This window comes from Misgurnus anguillicaudatus, chromosome 11 (assembly GCF_027580225.2).
Source record: "Misgurnus anguillicaudatus chromosome 11, ASM2758022v2, whole genome shotgun sequence".
NCBI lineage: Eukaryota > Metazoa > Chordata > Actinopteri > Cypriniformes > Cobitidae > Misgurnus > Misgurnus anguillicaudatus.
Genome location: NC_073347.2, coordinates 34,936,363 through 34,958,095, shown reverse-complemented (window position 1 = coordinate 34,958,095; position 21,733 = coordinate 34,936,363). Strand labels below are relative to the sequence as shown.

General features: G+C 38.3%; 1 protein-coding gene across 2 annotated transcripts in view; it reads right to left on the bottom strand.

Moving 5' to 3' along the window:
• Positions 1-21,733, bottom strand: part of pcdh15a (protocadherin-related 15a) — a 351,466-nt gene that overhangs the window by 14,940 nt on the left and 314,793 nt on the right. Inside the window, exons 31-33 of one of the 2 annotated variants that reach the window (XM_073873588.1) lie at positions 20,323-20,541; positions 12,226-12,234; positions 11,689-11,799 (exon numbers count right to left, since the gene is read on the bottom strand). In XM_073873588.1, coding sequence (XP_073729689.1) covers positions 11,689-11,799; positions 12,226-12,234; positions 20,323-20,541 — 339 coding nt within the window. Of the gene's footprint in view, positions 1-11,688; positions 11,800-12,225; positions 12,235-20,318; positions 20,542-21,733 lie in introns of those variants that run through there. The other variant, XM_073873587.1, reaches the window with a different exon arrangement.

Sequence of the window (21,733 nt, the reverse complement as noted above, 5' to 3'; positions counted from 1 at the left end):
ATGAATAAATAATGATACACGGCTGTCAGGCCCACACAATAAGACAGACACAGACACACAAGCACAGTAATTGTGAATGACAGGTGAGTGACAGATGTGGGAGCAGGCTGACAGTATAGCAGATTATATAGTAAACCATACAGTATGCATCTATCTCTCCATCTGTGTATTGACACACTATTATAACTAATTTACCTACAAAAATATCACCAATATTTACTGTTGATTTACTGCTTGACCTATTAAAACGTAAAAGTTTTTCCTTCGCGTTGTCCATGACAACGTTGTCAAAAGGATCCACATTTACATGAAAACGCAAAAAAAATGCTGTATAATGTATGCCAGGCCAGTGGGTGGCAATGTCACTTACACTACCAAAGGAAAGTGCCGAAGGAGTAGTTTAGGGAAAGATGCATTTAAAAAACATGGCAAAAGCATCTGGCAGTTTTGTATGGATGGATGGATGATGAAGCTGGTTTGTTACTTGTTAGCAACACAAACCCAGTCATGTAGTCTCCCATTGTTGTGTGTGTACGTGAAAATGTGAATGCAAGTCGACCGAGTGCGGAAGATGCATGACATCTTGACATCATCGCTTTCACAGGAAAGGATAAAGACAGCGTTTTCGAAAATGTGCACTTTGAAACCTGTTTTCAAATGTTTGCATTTTCAGGAACCCAAAATTAACCATATGCTAAAAAACTTTAGAATAAATTATAGAATGATCAAACATTTATCCAAATTCTGTGATTGTTTAAATGTAATAATCCAGTGGTTCTCAAACTTTTTCCGCGTGCGGCCCCCCTTGGTTACGGTGCATTCCTTCGCGCCCCCCCAAAAATTTATGACAAAAACTGTTCTAAAATTTATTTTTTAATTAAACAAAACATATTAAGTTATACAAAGTAGTGCTGTTGGTTTGTAGCCTTATTTTTATTAGGTTTAATTACACAGAATTCATGATAATTGAAGGTATTTTATAAAATGTCATAAAACTGGGGCCCCCCTGGCACCATCTCGCGGCCCCCCTGGGGGCCCCGGACCCCAGTTTGAGAACCACTGTAATAATCAATCCGATTCATATTATAAACAGCAAGATTTTATCTTTTAGAGTCAAATAAAATTACCTAATAATGTTAAAACATTATCAGTAAGTGCCGGAAAAGACTGAACGCGCAGAACCTTTCGGGTGATTCTTACGAAATTAGACTTATGAGGTTTCATGAAACATTTTGATAATAAAAGTAAATGCTATCAAAATAAGAAGCATACAGTTACAAACATCTCTTCATGTACTATTTTGCACATGATTTCAAATGACATCATACAAAGCATTGTTTTTTCCACATTTAAGGGGAAATTTTTCATTACCGCAATGTGTCCAATGGTTCTTTGACATGGAATATTTATAATTAAAAAATCTAAAAAAAAAGCTTCAGTGCATGTTATACTATAAACATTTACAGTAAAGAAACATGTGGTATTTGGTGATCATTGGTAAATGTAGAGACAATAATAAGGATTATTAAAAAAAAATCTCATCCTCCGCAACAATTTTCAATCATTGTTTAAGCCCTCAAGAAACTAACATTTTCAAAAAAATGTTGGAAGGGACATTATTGACTGACACTCAAATGGCTATCAGATAAGCAGTTCTTATTTTTTCTCTCCAGATAAAAGTTGAAATTTTGTTTGTCATATACCTAGACAACTTTTTAGTTCTCATTACCGAAACACGAGTTTGTAAATTCATATATTTAATGTAATATCATGTTGCGGTAATGATAATTTTGATAATGATAATCTAAAAAATGTAAATAATTCTATAAAAAATATTTTTTAAATCCTTTAAAAATAATGGTTATAGTAAGTTCAGACCTTAATCTTATATGTGCAAAAAAATTGGCTTCAATGGCTTTTTAAAAATTCTGATGCTGGACACCTTCTAAATCTGGATTTTGTGAGAATCACTCTTTCGCCATGCCGATTGGTTTGTGACTTTGGGTCAACAGGTGGTTTACCCTTACAGTAAACCAGGAGTCACCAATCCTGGTCCTGGAGGGCCGGTTTCTCTGCAGTGTTTAGCTCCAACCCTAATCAAACACACCTTAATTTGCTGCTTCAGGTGTGTTTGATTAGGGTTGGAGCTAAACTCTGCAATGACACCGGCCCTCCAGGACCAGCATTGGAGACCCCTGCAGTAAACTATCAAAAAAAAAGTAAAATGCTAACATAAAAAGTACTGATTGACACAGAATGACATGTAAAATCAAATTTCTCAGACAGACATAAAGAGATTTGTGTTATATTTGATAGTGGCAGTAATATAGAAAGAAGAGCAGAGAGAAGTGAATCAGAGTTAGCGATGTCCACACCAGACTCATCGATCGAGTAATTAAATTTCTCGACTGCTCCAGACGGTTTGAGTTTTCGTCCCGCTGAGCGGATCACGTGAACAGACTTCTCTGAACGTTCAAAACCTGACACGTCGACACAACATCCATTCAGCTCCCATATAAACCTTCTGCCTCAGTACAAATAAATAATGCAAACTTATGTTACCTTTGATCATTCACAAAAACACGCTTCAAACAGAATGCTCCAATGCATCAAAGAAAAAAATAGGAACCATTTCTCACAATTAAATGGGTCCGAGTGGATGCAGCTTGATCCAAAGCCATTTCATCCTACACCCTTAAAAATAAACTTTTTAAAAAGTTTTGATTTATTTAGTCATTTCCCACTACAAAGAACCTAACAAAGACCATCGTAGGTACCTTTATTTTTAAGACTGTATTGTCCAAAATTGGTAGTTACTGAGGTTTACGTAAGCAGTATGGGGCTACACATGAGAACTAAAGATGTGAACCTGTGTGTATATTGCTTGTGGGAGGTTGACAGACTGGAATACATGGATCGAGGACACGTCATCTGCAGATACCTGCGGAGATATTGTTGGAGTTGTTTGTCTGAAAGCAGAGACATTGACTGCGCACCTGATGGGCTGAATTTCTGCCATACGCCACATTAACGATTAGCTGTACTGTCTCATCTTATCTCTACGTGGTACTGGATGGCTTGAATTTATGAAAGGGCTAAAACATCGATAGAACTGAACAGAGGAACTTGAGCAGGTGTGGAAAGAAGAGAAGAGAGAGAATAATGAACATGATAACAGCTTCCCGTCTAACAGTCACATTTCTGTATTTTTTATTGAAATAGTCTATTCTGCATCCTGCCCTGTGATCTCCTTAAAAATGTGCAGATTGAAGTCCATAAAAATAAATGTACTGCTATGAATGTTTGCTGCATACTATGTGCAAAAATGCAAAAAAATTCATCGAACATTATCAAAAAAAGGAAAACACGAAAACAACTATTTATCTACAGCTTGAAAGCTAAATTTTAAACAAAACAAACTGTTAACTTGAAATGATACAGAAACACATCATCTTTCTGAACAAATATATCCGATTTCTACCAATGTAGGGGTGTCAAACTCATTTTAGGTTTGAGCCGTATGGTAAATAACGTCACCATGTAAGGGCCAGATAACTTTTTCAAACCTTATTGAGCATTCCCACCAGCCGCGGTAGAGGTGCCAAAACGCATTTTGAGTTCACTCGCTTCATTCGCGCATGAAAGCTGCGCGTGAAATTTTAGTCATTCCAGACATTTACACGGAAATTCGCGTCATGGAAGGTGCTTTTGCGACTCTGCTGAGACTCTGCCACTCCGCTCGCTTCCTGTAATCACATCACTACTACAGCAAAGTCCTGATTGGTTAATGCGGCGCGAAAATCCGCCGAAGTTCAGATTTTTCAACTCGCGATTTCCCACGGCAACGCTCTATTCGCGCGAACGCCCCATCCGCGAAGCGCCTTCCGCGCCATTTGTGCCGCGCTTACCGTGCCGCAGGATGCCTAATCGCGTCTTTGCATTGACTTAGCATGTAAATCACTCGCGCTTGCTGCGTCTATCGCGTCTGGTGTAAACCCTGCATAAGTGTGCTGATAATTGTGTTAAGTTTAACTAAACAAACTACAAAATAATTAGCAAGAAATTTAGAAGTCCTCAGAAACATTAACATACTCAAGTACAATAACACAAATTTACATCTGTAAAAACCTACTGGTTAAGGCAAAAACTGATTCATGGCCATTTCATACACAGTACGCGACGCAACTGGTGCTGTCAATTTAATCGCCATCTGGCGTGAAGAGCCATGCCCACGGAAACGGCAAAATGTTTGTGAAACTGTCCACGTTTTGCTGTCTCCTATTTAAAACTAGACACAGCAAGTGCAACATCCCGCCTGAAAGGATTTTTAAATTATGAATTTAATGTTTAATAATAAATCATCATACGGGCAGGATTGGACACCTTTGTGGGCTGTATGTTTGACACCCCTGCCCTAATGTCATTTCATTACATAAATGTCATGATTTAAATGATCCCTTGAAATAATACATGACAGAATAAATGATACAAAAGTTTAGAAAGAAGAAAATGAGGAAATAAGATCAAAAAAGAAAAGAGATCCATAATTCTGTGGCTGGGATTTCTCACTCCGCTGTAATTGGTTGGTTGGGTGTCTAAGTAGGAGAGTCCAAATCTGATTGACAGGAGTCGCTTTCATCTTGTTCAAACTCTGGTTCTGTCAACACAACAGTCTTTGAGTTTTCAAGTCTGACATCATCATCTTCCTCATCAACCTTAATAAAGTTGGATCGGTCGGTGTCTTTTCCACTTGAAAAGTTTTTAAGGATCCCCCTCAGTTCAGGTGTAGTACGAGCAGTGACGGGACGAAGTCTTTCCAAGGTGTCTAGAGTCGGGGAGTGGGTGGGAGGCTGAGAGGAGGTTGGAGGCGGTGTAGGGTCCCGCCGTAAGGGTGGTGGTGACAAAGTGGAGGGAGATGGAGAAGGAGGGGATGGTGGTGTGTCAGGTATGATTTCCAGTGTGATCTCACATGGCTCCACCGTCACATAGCTCGATATGCTGGAGCTGAACTTCCTTAGAACAGGCGGAGTCGGTCGTTGCACTGTGGGTGGAGTCTCGCCATCTCTCCCGGAGATGATGATGCTGGGTGGGATGTCCTGACCGACAGAAACAGGTCTGTACGAGATCATGATGGCACTGAGGAGGGGGTCGTCCGGATCCAGAGACACATAGGAATCACGACTTTGCCTGGGTGTCCGATCGGCTAAAGCCTGCTGTTCGAACTGCCTAGCCTGCTCTCTGACCGACAGCTTGGTTTCGGTGCTACGACCACTCATATCCTGATCAGCATCAAGCTCCTCCCTGCTCTCATTAAGCCCCGCCTTCAACGCGTGCTCCTCCCACTCAGAGGGGTCCCAGAGAGCTTGTCGATGCAGGACATCGTAAAGAAGACCTCCTCGAATGTGGGATGGCAAGGACCAGAAAACCCTCTGGCTGTTGTGGGTTGCTGGAGAAGGGGTATCACTGTACAAAATGATCCTTGTCCTGTGCACCTCTGAGCTGGGTTCAGGACTGCTGGACGCTTCATCCTGGTAAAGAGGGTTTTGGGTGGTGAGAGGCCGCTCATCTGAGAGTAAAGTGATGGTACTCTCGGATTTGGGCAGCTTGTTGCACAACATGCCGTTTTCAGCAGACTGTTTGTGTGCAGCAATAGCACGAGAGGCAAAGGTGCTTATGAGTTTCTGTCGATCCGCCTCCTCGATTACAGACCTCCTGCGTCCACTGCAACCCACGAGAGCAAATAATAAAAAAGAAAAGGACAGAGAGACGGGAAAATAGAGATAGAGGGAGTGAAAGAGAAAGAGTGGTTAAGAGAAAAAGAGAGCAAGAGAGAGAGAGAGCAACAGGAGGATGAAGCACTATTGACCAACTATTCAATCCTATATCCCTAAATCCTTCACTTTAATAGACTTCACTGAAGCTCAACCAAACAAACAATTTGTTCAACATATCATATACAGCTTTATATAAGATGAGGTAAATACTTTCTGCAGCGACTGGTAAACAAACATGTCTCCAATCTTTTATAGATAATCTATGTTAAAACAGCAAATCCAGATTATCTGTGGCAAAGCCAAGTCTCAAAGTGAAGGACGAGTCTGAAAGAGCTATCAGGAATCACTATATACTATTTATCTAGCTAAACCACAACTAGCTGTTATCTTTACACACAGTCTGCTTTACTTTCTGTTTTAAACATAATGAAACAACAGTTTTGCACATTCAAAATATTAATATGTATTATTACACAGCTCGTTGGAATGCTTGATTCTGATTGGCCAGACGTGACATTTGCAGGTTTGTTATTCCGAACCGTTCAAAACTAATTACACATGGTAACCCGGTTCATAGAAATAATTTTGAGAATTAAAAGTTTAATATGACACAAGAATTAAATATAAATGTGTCTTTTAACAACATATATGACATTATATTCACAAATTATTAAACCAAATAGCACATTTGTGATATTTGAACGTCTTATCTTTTTTTAGTAAGATACTTTTTTAAGTTAAAAGGTTGTCCTAACGGAAGATCTGCATTGGTTAACTCATTCCCCGCCAGCCTTTTTTTTTAAAGTTGCCCTCCAGCATTTTTTGTGTTTTTTTAAATATTCATTTTAAGTAGCCTAAAAAAAAAAAAACGAATATGTTTTGGTGCAAATTGCTGCCACATGGATTGACATTACTTTATGGTAATGAGCTATGACGCGGTTCGGCAGCAACCAATCGCAAGGCGGAAACGTTCGGCGGCAACCAATCAGAAGGCGGAAACTCTGCTTGAGAGGATTCTAGAGAATGCATTCGAGCGTCAGAGCGTTTTTTTGATGCTCTCATTGGCGGAATGAACGTCCAACGGGTGAATAAATCTATATGCACGCTTAATCTTCACGCCAACTAGAACACTTGGGGAAAATAAAGGAAAACGTAATGTAAGTAGTCAAGTGTGGTTATTTGGACGCAGCCAATGTTTCCCCCTGTGCTAAAAATCCTTTAGGAAAAGATAAGATCTGGAATAAAATCCTCTTTTTGGTACTAAAACAAAGTCAGGGTTCTTGTCAGACATACCTGCGCATTGCTCTGCTTCACTCATTCTCTTTAGTTTCTGTTTCTTTCTGTCTAACTTCTTGACGAAAGCATCCGCTGTACCAGTGGAGCGAGCACGAGCACATCTGGCTTGCGCAATAATAAATGTGACATCAAGACGTCATCGCGGTTGCTGTGATTGCATGTTGTTGAGAGAACTGACGAGACTGCGTCTTTCCTCTTTGAAAATATAATTACCTGAATCCTCGAAATGCTGGATTAAGATCGTTCAGCGGGGTCGAATCGAGATCACAATCTTTTAACGATTAACCGTGCAGCTCTAATAAATATACAAATGTATCAAATGTCTTCATTTGTTCATTTGGTTTCTTCAAAAATACTACATTTGAGCAAAAAGCTGAAATAATTGCATTTTTGTGAAGGACTTTTGTTAGGAGATCAGAATCAGATGATCAAAACAGATAAGGAGTTTACAATATTATTAGAATTAGCTGATGCTTCCATTTTTTTAAGTGGCCACCTAATAGCGGAATGACAGATTACCGTAAAAACTCGCCAGGAAAGCGTCATTGGCAGGGAAATGTTTTCTCTTAGTTGACAAGTTAATCCGTCAATGGCAGGGAAAGAGTTAAAAATGAGCTCATAAAATATTTCAAATTGATATTTAATGTCCCTTACCTTACTTATGAGGTAAATAGCCATGTAATAAGCGGTATAATGTACAGCCAGTCGAAATAAACCCCTTCAGTGTAATACAAGATCACACTGACCACAATGGGTCTCATTCACTAAGCATGCGTACGAACAACTTTGTTCGTAAAATATGCGTTCAGACGTTTCAACAAAAACTTTCATACTAAAATTTCTTCTAAATGTTTGCAAAAACGTAAGAACAACTAATGCTACATACACACCAAACGCGGAGCATCGCGTTACTCGCTTTAGATAACTCGCGGGATTTAACTTCGTGTCATGCAAATTTTTCACTCGAGTTTGAGGCGAATAGCGCGTGTTTTCGCAGCAAACGCGCCGCCCATATCGCGTCATTCCCATCGCACCACGCGAGGAAGCGTCTGATCAAGTCTTTGCATTGTATGAAATCTACTTGCGCAAATTGTTGAACTTGCGTCTGGTGTGAACCCACAGTTAGACCACGTGTGCGCGATAATCATGAACCAGGAAAAATATAACACAGATGTATATTATAGTTTTTTCCTTGTTTATGATTATTGCGCACGTGTGGTTGGGATTTTTGCAAACATTTAGAAGAAATTTTAGTATGACAGTTTTTGTTGAATCATGAATCTGAATGCATAGTTTACAAACAAATTTGTGCGTATGCATGCTTAGTGAATGAGGGGTTATTTCTGCAATAACAACCGTCTGCCTATACATTATCCCTTAAATAATATGCTAATATTGTATTGCAATACACAATATGACAAACTATACAAAAACTGATAAAATGCTAAAGAAAACTAACAAAGGAGATACTAAGGTGGAGGAGAAGACTAAACGCTACAAACCACCGCGAGGTAAAATACACCAACAATATCATGTAAGGAAGAACACTGCAGGGTAATGACAAATATTTCATATTACTCACTGCAGTCCAAGCCTGAAAAATACAGAGAACAGATTGAAGAATGAAACAATAAAACAAAAGTGACAAGGGATTTGAGATGATATACACATACCTAAGAATCAACGTGTGAAACGTGCAATACAAGCACTCAAAAATGACACAAGTGAGATAAACAGCCATGAAATTCATACATAATAGACAAAATATAACCCCAGCCCTATCATTTATACATAACACTGTTCGCAAAGGTGGGTTCGACACCCAGGGACAAGGATAAAAGCGTCTGCGGAATGCATACATGTAAAGGTAAATTCACATTTCACCTCGAAAGAAGAAAAAGCCTGTTTTAGGACCTTGAAGGTTATCAGCATGACAATAAAACACATTTGCCTTGTATGTTTTTTTGTAAGAGAACTGACAGCCTGCTGTTTTTATTTATATCGGAAAAAGCAATAAACCTTTCTGCCCAAACACGCACGCGATGCACAAAAGCAAACCTGTTGTCCCTTCCCGTTAATGCTTCCAAACTGCTTTTCAGAAAAACACAGCTCAGCAATCTCAGCGTTTATTCAAATGGATTGCATACAAAATTGTTTCGATTTGTGTTAGCTGCCGAATTCGTTTTGACTGCATTAAATCAAAGGCACTTTGAAAGTGCTTACCTGAGGGACACAGATGTTGTGTTTCTGCTATAATCTCTTAATCTATTAGCATTTCACTTCAGTTTTAGGACAGCCTTGACTGGGGATGGACTCCTGTTGCACTTAATGGACATGTCCAGCGAGCGCGTCTCAGTGGAAAGACTTCATAATCAAGCCAAAAGCACAGCTAATTTACCAATAAAACTATTACTTTTGGGATGTCAGAAAGGAACACTTTCTCTCTTAGGTAAATGTTACGGCTTAATAAGGAGTAAAACTCATTTCTTTCTCAAATGGCAAATCAAGTCAGTGCATTAAATGGACAGTTGAGCCTAAATTAGAGGATTAGTTGTAGGCAATCCAGCCATTCACTGTAGTTTTTTAGAAGCGATTTCTGTTACAGAAATATCTCCCGTTGCATTGAACTTCGAGCATTGTAACTTTGCAGATCTTATTTGTGCCCAAACAGCAACGTTATGCAAAAAAAAAAAAAAAATGGATTCAGAATAAACTTCAACTTTAAGAATACTTGGTTTCATCGGACACACGTACGTTGACGTGATTACGCGTCTGAGCGAACTTTACTTCCGGTCTCTGTTTGTTTAATTGTCTGACTAGTTGCTAAACTAAACTCTTGAACAAAACCTGGATCATGGATGACTGCTATTTGAAGGTTTGGCAGACAATCTGTAGTTAAGATTGTATACATTACACTCACCTAAAGGATTATTAGGAACACAATACTAATACTGTGTTTGATCCCTTTTCGGCTGCCTTAATTCTACGTGGCATTGATTCAACAAGGTGCTGAAAGCATTCTTTAGAAATGTTGGCCCACATTGATAGGATAGCATCTTGCAGTTGATGGAGATTTGTGGGATGCACATCCAGGGCACGTTCCACCACATCCCAAAGATGCTCTATCGGGTTGAGATCTGGTGACTGTGGGGGTGATTTTAGTACAGTGAACTCATTGTCATGTTCAAGAAACCAATTTGAAATGATTAAAGCTTTGTGACATGGTGCATTATCCTGCTGGAAGTAGCCATCGGAGGATGGGTACATGGTGGTCATAAAGGGATGGAGATGGTCAGAAACAATGCTCAGGTAGGCCGTGGCATTTAAATGATGCACTAAAGGGCCTAAAGTGTGCCAAGAAAAAATCCCTCACACCATTACACCACCAGCCTGCACAGTGGTAACAAGGCATGATGTATCCAAGTTCTCATTCTGTTTACGCCAAATTCTGACTCTACCATCTGAATGTCTCAACAAAAATCGAGACTCATCAGACCAGGCGACATTTTTTCAGTCTTCAACTGTCCAATTTTGGTGAGCTCGTGCCAATTGTAACCTCTTTATCCTATTTGGAGATGAGTGGTACCCGGTGGGGTCTTCTGCTGTTGTAGCCCATCCGCCTCATGGTTGTGCGTGTTGTGGCTTCACAAATGCTTTGCTGCATACCTCGGTTGTAACGAGTGGTTATTTCAGTCAAAGTTGCTCTTCTATCAGCTTTAATCAGTCGGCCCATTCTCCTCTGACCTCTAGCATCAACAAGGCATTTTCGCCTGCAGGACTGCCGCATACTGGATATTATTCCCTTTTCACACCATTCTTTGTAAACCCTGTTGTGTGTGAAAATCCCAGTAACTGAGCAGATTGTAAAATACTCAGAACGGCCCGTCTGGCACCAACAACCATGCCACACTCAAAATTGCTTAAATCACCTTTCTTTTCCATTCTGACATTGAGTTTGGAGTTCAGGAGATTGTCTTGACCAGGATCACACCACTAAATGCCTTGACGCAACTGCCATGTGGTTGATTATATAACTGCATTAATGAGAAATTGAACAGGTGTTCCTAATAATCCTTTAGGTGAGTGTATATAGTATATTTTACACAATAACATTAGCTAAGTGTAGTTTTTGATACATTTTAGCTATATGATTTGAACTAAGGTAATCTACTTGTTGTTTATTTAGCTTGTTATCAGAAATAAACTACTCTTAAAGGACTTTGTTGATATTGATTCTTTGCGGAGTTATAGGAGGTTACGTTTGATCCACGAAAGCCGTTTGTTTATGTTGTTACAGCTGAAACGGTCTATAGGAAACAAACGGATCCCATTTATGTGTTTTATATTATATTTGTTGGAGCATGACATTGTACGGAAAATGCATTCAGGAAAACATCGATTTTTTTTCATGCTTTTTTGGAGGAGAGGAAGTCACAATGGTTTAGTGGGACTTGAGGGCAAATAAATACCAGGAGACGTTTCAACAATTTTGACATTTCCTACAGATTCACTCACACTTTTGAAGATGTGCACGATTTCTCATTCACAGCACCACATAAATTCATTTCGCTGTTTCTTTCATGAAGGTCAAAGGTTGAATTCAGAAGAAGTGACTTACATGCTGCTGTCTCCCAGTTCCTCGTACAGATTGGTTGGAGCGCTTGCCGTCGGCTTCCCGGTTGGAAGCGCCATTTGGATACGGGCGGTTTTGGCACACTCTGTCTGCCTCCTGTAAATCAGACCAAAAAAGTTTTCTGGCTTTAAAAAGACTCATTTCCGTTTTATTATTGAAGGATATAAGGTCCGGCCATTCTGGTTTGATCTGTTCCTACGCTTTTTTATTCGTGCAGCGTAAAATATGATGGGTTATTCAGCACCTTTCACACCGGTATGAGGTGTTTTATTAGGACAGTACTGAACCCAGCTCACTTTGTACTCTATGAGGAGATGAAACCAGTCATTCTTATTCATTTTCAAAGGCACCTCTATTGTGCCGGTATCAGAGAAGCCTGGACCGACTACATCTTCCCTTCCTCATCTCAATTCATCTGTTTGATTCATACGCTCCTGTTTTAAAGGGCCGCACCGAATAACGAGGGCTTAAAAGCACACAGAGTCTGTCGAATAATACATCAAAAAGAGAAATCACACTTACTCTTTGAATCTGCGCGCAGGGTCCACACGCGGCGACGGAAAGTGCAGGAAAAGAAGAGAAATAGAAAATTATTACATAATTAGGACAGCGGTAATTTCTCAAACACACACAATGGGGTTATTCACTAAGAATGAACTGTGTAATAATAAACCACATCATGTGCGGAGCTTCAGCGCCTGATTCACAAAAAAATATGCAAATCAGGTCACGACACAAACATGCCAAAAAATTGACTGCCAAATGCAATTTGCAAAACTCAATTCCCTAAACAGTCGGCATTCCTCGTACAGCATCACGCCTGATGTCATTTTTTTTATAATGAAAAGTTTTAGGAAGTGTAAAGAAAGACTATTCTGTGTGTCTGCTCAGCTATACGTCTTTATCGTCATTTGATGAAAAAACAGATACCACATTTAATAGAAAATGTTCACAAAATATATTTGCATTGCATTTCCATTTACTGCCTTCTTTTATCAGGTGGTAATAGTGAGCAAATAGCATTTTCTGAATGAGGTGCAAACTATGAGTCAGTACACAGATGCAGGGGTGTAGCTGGCATTTTAAAAGACACAACGGGTCAGCTGACTTGACTCTAAGGCCTATTTTAGGGCAATTCCATGCAAATGTCAACCTTGTTATAAAAAGTAAAGATTTTACCCAAAGGTTTATATATCTCTGACATCAACATTTGGTGGTTTAAATACCCATGCAACATTTATTTTGAAAATTTTAAAGCATTTTTTTTCTACAGTTAAGGGAGTGCAAATTTCAGGATTGTCATGTCCGTAAAAGAGAAATGTCACATCTATAATGCTGTTTCTTCCTCATAAATGCGCAAATAAAAAATATAGAATCACATACAAAATAAAAGAGATTTTTTCCACAATAAATGTGTGTAATTATTAGGTATATTTAAACAGACACACATACATCTATTCATTTCAGAATTTTTATAATTTTGATATAAATAAATATATACACATGTAAATGTTTCTTAAATACATACATGAATTTGTGTGTGAATATAAATCTATCTATCCATCTATCCATCTATCCATCTATCTATCTATCTATCTATCTATCTATCTCTATATATAAATATATATATATATATATATATATATATATATATATATATATATATATTATTTTGTTTTATGGTGCTACTTAGCTGTATTTTTTAAGTTATGAAGGTTTAAATCAATACAAACCAACTGCAGTTGAATTGAAATTAATTGGAATGCACAACCAAAAAATGCGATTTCTGAACAATTAAAAAAAAGGTGGTTATCTTGTTTTGCATCGAAACTCTTCATATATATATATATATAAAGAGTTTGGTTCCAAAACGCAATAAATCCATTTTGACAAATTTCGGTAAAAATGTGTTTTCTATACCAAGAAAGTGACAAGATGAAGACCACTATTTTCTGTTACAAACTTTCACATAGCATCTTTAGGTAATAAAAACATAAAAAATTCAAATCCATAACTTGATTTTCAAAGATTTATTATAAAAACGAATATTTTTTTCCGCAAAATGCAATAAATCCATGACAGTTTTTTATTTCAAAATGCTATAAATCTATTAAATCAATGTATAAATGTGCATTCATCTTTACCATTTTATATTTATTTAGTTGACTAGTGGTATACAATGATTAAAAAATAAACATTAATGGCATTAACCAAAACACTTACTTTGTTATATTAAGAACACATTGCTGCGGTTATACTTGACGTTGTGTCTTTACATTTTCACAGCGATCAGCTGTAAAATGTTTTGGTCCCACTCGATTTTCGTTGTATTGGATTTTGCGTAAAATTAAGAATTTACTTTTAACTAATGACCTGGTATAATACTGATTTTGGCAGTAACTAATTTTTTTCAAAAAAGGCGTTTATCGCGTTTTGGAACCAAACTCTTCATATATATATATATATATATATATATATATAATGTTCTTTGAGAAGCTAGTCCTTCTCCATTTGTTGGGTATTATTGTTTCTGGTTTGTGCTACAAAATTCCTACAAAGTCTGTTGTCCTCCCAAAACGGTCCTTTTTTGTCACATCAATAATGCATGCATGTTTCCCACATCTAAAATAAAAATTTTATAAATAGGATATTTTTCTGATGCCTAGATTTTCTTTTCTAATTACTTATTTACACAGTTAAAGAGTTGGATTCTCAGGCATAACATAGACAAACCAGTTGACAAGTATTTCTGTGCATCCAAAATACAAACGCACATGCGTGAGACTAAAGTCACGTGACTGCAGTGACGGGGATGACGTACGGCGCGGCTGAAGTGTTATCTGGTGCGCCCCAGCTGTTTTTTATGTGTAAACATGTCTGAGGATAACACGTCATCTGCGTCACTGAAGTCATGTGACTTTAGTCTCGTGCATGCGCTTAACAACAGATGTGAAAGAAAAGACAATGCTGAATAAAGTTGTAATTTTTGTTATTTTTGGACCAAAATGTATTTTCGATGCTTCAACACATTCTAACTGACCCACTGATGTCACATGGACTACTTTGATGATGTTTTTATTACCTTTGTGGACATGGACTGTATACCGTACGTAGATTTTCAATGAAGGGTCAACAAACTCTCAGACTTAATATAAAACATCTTAAATTGTGTTCTGGAGATGAACATAAGATGAGGTCTTATGAGTTTGAAACAACATGAGGGGGAGTCATTAATTACATTATTTTAATTTTTGGGTGAACTATCCCTTTAATATGAAAGATTTTTTAAAACTATATTTTTTATAGTTATCATTATAATGTGAACAGAACCCTAATACGGGTAATTTCATCTACTATTTATGCGTACAGATTGAGCCTTTATCGATTGATGATTGGTTCTTTTAACTGAAAGGCAGGACTTCCTCGCCAGAGCTGCCACATTGAACAATAAAAAAGTGCACTTACTGCTGACACAGATTATCAAAACTATCCTATATTGTTTCTAACACATATTCAGTTATTATTTTCAGCATCATGCACTTAGTCTTCAGCTGCCACTGCTTTAGCACGCTGTTCCTGTTTCTGTCTTTTGAACTTTGAAGCTCAAACAAACAGACCAAACAGATGCATGCGCATGAAAGAGGATTCACGATGAATCATCTTAATCTAAAAGTGTCCCCCCACATATTTTACGCCCATGCATAGATGGGATGTTTGTGCTGAAATGATGTAATTTAACAATGCGATTTCAGTGAATATAGCACCTGGTATAGACGCAGGTTTATACAGTAAAACAGCACACGCAAATGTGATGTAACTCTTTAGTATATTCACGACACAAGGTGATATTTATAAAGACTGCTTTAATGTGATTTTCCTTGAATGGAAAAACGTAAGTGTTTGGAGCTGTTAAAGGTGTGTTGACTGCAGGTGTGTATTAATGATTCATGCTCCACTTTAAATAAAATAATAACATGGGATAACCTCAGTTTATCGCACATCTCACGGTGTGAAACTATACAGTTCTCAACTCTCCTTTTCTTCTCTATATGTCTTTCGTATATTCTGTCTCATCCTGACCCTGGGCTTCCTGTAGGCTATTGAAGATGTGGACCTCTCAACATTATTTATTTACCCAGAATGCAATTACTTTAAGAGCATTTTGAGATCTTGTGCTGCCATAAACAACACAGATGCAGTAAATACTTACATTCGCCTCTGGGAATCTTTCTTTTTTTGGAATATTAATGTTATCATCCAGGCTTTGTAAACAAGATGTTTTTTAAATGCGCTCAAGCCTCATTCAAGGAACACGAGCAGAAAGAGTTTCAAGGTAAATTGTTGCACAAACATTAACAGGGAATTATTATTTACAATTATTCATTCTTTATATAAGAATGGATTCATACAGATATTCATTATGCTCAATTTGAATAAATAAGGCCCAGTGTGGGTCATTTCTGGACCAATGAATAAAACTCCATCGAAATATAAAAGAAGGGGTATAATGCTATTTCATGCATTCTGACTTATGAACCAGAGATGTTCATGAGTCTCTGGGGTCTTTATAACCCAAGTCCGAGCAAGCCTCACTTTGCATTCAGACCGCCACCGGCAAGAGCGTCAAAGTGGCCGGAAATCTTGTACAGCGTGAGCGTCGAGGAGAGTTGAAATCAGCTCAACTTTATGGTAATGACATATGACGCGGTTAGGCGGCAACCAATCGGAAGGCGGAAACCTCTGCCTGAGAGAGGTTCAGAGAATGCATTCGAGCGTCAGAGCGTCCACTACACATTTTTTTTGCGTCGTTGGCAGGGCAGCCAGAGCTTTTATTGACGCTCTCGCCGGTGGCGGTGTAAATGCACAATTACGTCTTCCGTCACGAGTCTGAGTCGAGTCTCGAATCATTACATGCATCTATTTAAAAATTCTGTAAATACCCTTTTATTTATTTAGGTATTTATTACACCATTATTCAGTTCAAACTAGTCAAACTTTATTTTGAGATTAAATCAAAATTTTCATCAGTTGCTTAGCCACGTTAATGCAGTAAGTGAGGCAAAAATGCCGACAGTCTCGTTATTATCAGAAAAGTCAAACTCAAAATAAAATGCACGCTGTTTGTGATATAATCAGATGGACGGGGGAGCGGTGTACACATTAATGGGCGTTTCATACGGTAAACAGCAACCGCAAGTGTTCCTTTTCAATAGGAGGCGTGCTGAAAGCACCAATTTGGGAGGGGGGTGAAGCGGAATTGATCCGCACACCTCGCTCGTGCACCCAAAATCCTGTCCCTTCTGCAGACACGACTCAGTAAATGTGGCAAAAAACGCTTCCAATACATGAGAAAAGCTGAAGCCACATCTCTCTTTCCTTTTTCATAAAAAGAAAAAGCCACGCATTTTCTATACTAAAAAAACAAAAACATAGATTTAAAGGCTTTTTTTCCGCTCATATTTTTAACAGGGAGACAGTGTCAGTCTGATGGAACAAGCAGCCGATTATTTAACGTGACTTTGCGGGTGTGTTCTCAGATGTCTAATAAAGTTTGAAGTTGTTGTCCCAGTATCCTTTATTGTTTTTACACATTCTTTGCATGTGGCTGTTTTCCCAGAAATACCATCTGATACATTCGAAAACGCAAATAATAAAATATATGGCAAGGCTGGTCCTGCCGTCTTTCTTATTACATTTCAGATGTGACCAGCGGCACACAGCCAATATACGTCATTGAATTCCATAATGAGGGTCCGGTCCGATCTTATTTTCTGTGGTACAGCAAAAACAAAGAAATAATCCTTCTTAATGAAATCAGTAGTTAAGGATAAAAGACTCAAGTTGATTTTAAAATATTCATGAGTCTTTTATGTCGAGTCAAGTCTGAAGTCATTTCGGTTCGAGTCTGAAGTCTATAAAAATGCAACTCAAGTCTGAGTCACTAACTTCAAGTGCCCATCTATGTTATGAACACTTAAAGAGCTGTAATCCTCATACTAAACAAATGCAAAGTGTCAAAAAAGTGTTTTTTTCAAACATGGGTACCCGTTACGTATCAGTGACCCCATTTCCTTTTATGGGCACTTCCCCTGGAAAACCACGCCCCAACGTCAATCAGAGTAAGAGTGAGAAGAGCGAAGATGCTCATTTGCATTGTTCCTTCGAGTAAAAGTCAAGACATCACTGCACGCGACAGCTTTGGTTCATATCAAGCCTCAACAATTAGGGCCCTATAAAATCCGTTTTATTTTTTTCCAAATTCCGTTTTATTTTTTCCCAAATTCCGTTTTCTCCGTTTTAATTTTTGCAAATTCCGTTTTATCAGTTTTAATTTTTGGCAATTATATTTTTTACCCCTTACTTTTATTTTAGTCATAAAAAGAGTGTGCCTTTAATGTTAATGATTAAAATGTAAATGATTTGGGGGGGAAACTGGATAACAGGATTACTTAATGACTAAAAAATAAAAGATGCATTTACACACGCACATACACACGCAAACGCACACACACACACAACTCAATTCAATGCATTGTTTTTTAGTGTTGTTGCAGGAGGCTACAACAAGGAGTCAAAGCAGTTGTGCCTTCAGAAGTGCCTTAAACACATCAATCCAGCGGAACGCGATCCATATTTTATACACAATCGCTTGAAATGCATATTACAAACATACACAGGATCTGACTTAGGACAGCATGAGCACGCAGCTCTATGCACGTGCGAGCGAAAGAGAGACAGAGAGCGGCGCCATGATGCAGATGATTATATTTTAAATGCGAGGGATAGTTAGTTTGCCTCAGCTCGCTTGAAATGCATAAAACTGAACAAATACATGAGGATTTGTGTTCGCACTTCGGACAGATGCGTGAGCGCGTGCACGTGAGAGAGGTACAGTGAGACAGACATGGATGAGAGAGTGCATGTATCTTTGCGCTCACCGTGAACAGAGTGTTGACTAAACTTCCAAAATAACAGTTCTCCGGTCACATAAAAGTCATGTGAGACCTGCTCGGAACTAAGTGCTTAGCGTCGAATTTCTTAATTTTTTCGCTGCTGAAAGCAGAGTCGTGGAGAGCCCCTTCGCCATGGTTTCAGTGTTTTGGAGTGGGTCTGAAACGACGGGAGGGGGCGTGTCGCCCAGATTTACTTCCCCCGATCTGCATTTCCCCCAGACATACGTTCGTCTCCCACACAAAAACATAATTTTATTCAAAATATGTAAAATTCCGCTAAAATCCGCGTTAATACTAGATTCCGTGTTAATTAGCCAATTCCGCGATTCCGTCCGCGATTCCGTGATCGCGGAAATTATAGGGCCCTAAACAATGGCACAAAAGAAGAAGAAGTGTGTTTTTGGATGTAAGGAAACTCTTTAGTATGTGTAAAAACAGCTGTATTGTAATTTTTTATATGTGTGGGTGAGAGACCTTTGCACATGTAGGGTATGTAAAGCTGTTTGCTGTCATTGCAGTTATTACCAGTCCGTTATGTATTGGCTTGACTCATTGGCTTTTACAGAAGGTCAAGACCACACTTTCTCTCTCTCTCTCTTTCTATATGACACATTATTGTGGGGATTCATGAGGTATGACAGATGGAGTGAATGCCTGGGATCAGCTACAAATGCTTATAATTAATCTACTTTCACACAGAGCTGGCTGGGAGTTTAGCCTGTTAGCGTGGATAATTACAGCAAAAAGGGCCATTTTAATACCTGGCAGCCCATCCAAGCACTCACACCTCCCTTTTCTCTATCCATTTCTCTCGTTTTTCCACTGTTTGTTTTTCACAGACTCTCCTTCAAACCTCAGAGGTTACAAATACTGAGTAAAATAACTTTCATACTTTTTGTAGTCTCAGGGATTTGCTAACACTTGTACGAAAGCACCCATGAGATGTTAAGTACATGAAGTGTAGTGCTTTATATATAGTTTGCATGAAGGAAACATCCAGATTTTTAACTAAATGATAAAAGACTGTCTGCATAGTTCAACTGGCATAAAGTAAGAAAACTTCCACTAAAATATAAGTGAATGATGCATTTTTAGCTTTGCCATGTATTGTGTTATGCAACGTTTATAAGTGCCATCTTATCAATGTAATTCATCATATTTAAAAAGAAAATAAGTAAATTAAAATCCCTCTGAAACATAGTAAGTGGAATTCGTTCCCCCCACTAATGGATAAGGCCGAGTATTTTAATAATTAACTCTTTCCCCGCCAGCGTTTTTAAACAAGTTGCCAGTATATACAATATATCAAATGAAATAACAGACCTTCTGCTTTCATTTGTTTTCTTTTTATCACCTCTCAAATATGGGTAGATTTTTTTTAAAATATCAAATTTTGCGATAATTGCATGTTTGTAAAGGACTTTTGTTAGCGATCAGATTTAGAACAATGATCAAACATACACAGAGTTTTTACTGTTTTTGGTTAAGAGCGCCACCTAGTGGATAACAGCAGAAAAATAGATTGCAGTAAAATCTCGTCAGAAAAGCATCTTTGGCAAGGAAGTGTTTTATAATGCCTCAATGGCGGGGAAAGAGTTAAAAGGATAGTTCACTCTTTTTGTCATTAATTACCTTGTGCATGCCATGATGCTGTGCGAATACTCACTGTTTATACGTCACCATGACTATTAAAATGGCAGGGATGCAGCACAGGATGATGATGATAGCCAGCGCCAACAGCGCCCCCTCTGTGTAGCCCACCGCCTGCGCAGCTTTCTTCACAGTCGCAACAATGTCAGGAGAACGGATCTCCAAAATCCGCCCGCCCTCGCCCAGGTACGGCTGAAACTCTTTATTGATGTCCAGAATCTTGCCATCTAGAAACCTATCAGACATACACAGATATGCATATGAACAAATGACTTGCCACACTTTATTAAAGAGACCGTTTAATTAAAAAATAAAATTCCGTCATCATTTACTCATCATCATGTTGTTACAAACCTGCAATCATTTCTTTGTTCTGATGATGATTTTTGGGTGAACAAACCCTTCTTACATTATATTTACAACTTTTTAAACAGAAACAGACATTGTTGTCACATACTTTCATAGCTAAATTTAGCATTAAGTACAAAACGCTGCGCTACATTGTGAATGAAGTCCCAGGTAAACTCGCAATATAGTTGCTATAAAGGATGCTCTCTTGACCATTTTTAAAGATTAATTAAATGCTATTAAATTAATTATTCTTCAAATACAGTATGGGTAACCATACTTAGTTCTCTTTTATTACCTCTCAAATATGGGTGATACATTTTGAGCAAAAAGCTGATAACATTTCATTTTTGTGAAGGACTTTTGTTAGAGATCAGATTCAGAGCGATGATCAAAACATACACGGACATACAGCTGTTTGCCCTAGGGCGATACTTCTGTGTTTTACAAGTTGCAGTTGCGCCACCTGGTGGATAATAGCAGTATTACGGATTGTCGGAAATACTCGTCATTGGCAGGGAAGCCTTTTCTCTTAATTTACAAGTTAACTCGTTAATGGTGGGGAAAGAGTTAAAAGACTATAACATGATTCTCTGTGTCAATGTAAAGCATCTGAGTGTCAATATTTTTACCTTAAGATATCCAAAAAAAGTTTCAGTCGTTCATCCACTCGAAACAGGGTGAACGGCACTTTCACATTTGCTTTGCAGCCCTCTATCGGACGAAACCGCACTAAAGAAGTTTCCAACCGTCGGGTCGCGGTCCTGTAGTTCGAGTGAAAACTTCAAAAACTTGCCTTACGGCAGACCTACAATCCGATCAGAGCCAGCTTTGCTGCAGTAGGCTAAATTATTTACGACAGTGGTAATGGACAATTCCTCTTCCAACCTGTAGGGGGGGCAAAGAGCAAAAACTCTTTAGTGTTGCTTTAACATACACAAAATTTTGTCAATCCGACTGAATTTAATCAGATTTAAGGTTACAATACCCTAAACATTGCAATTTGATTAAAATGTTTGTTTACATGTACATTCTATATAATCCCAACCAAACGTCTGCCCAAGCCCACAACCAGGGTT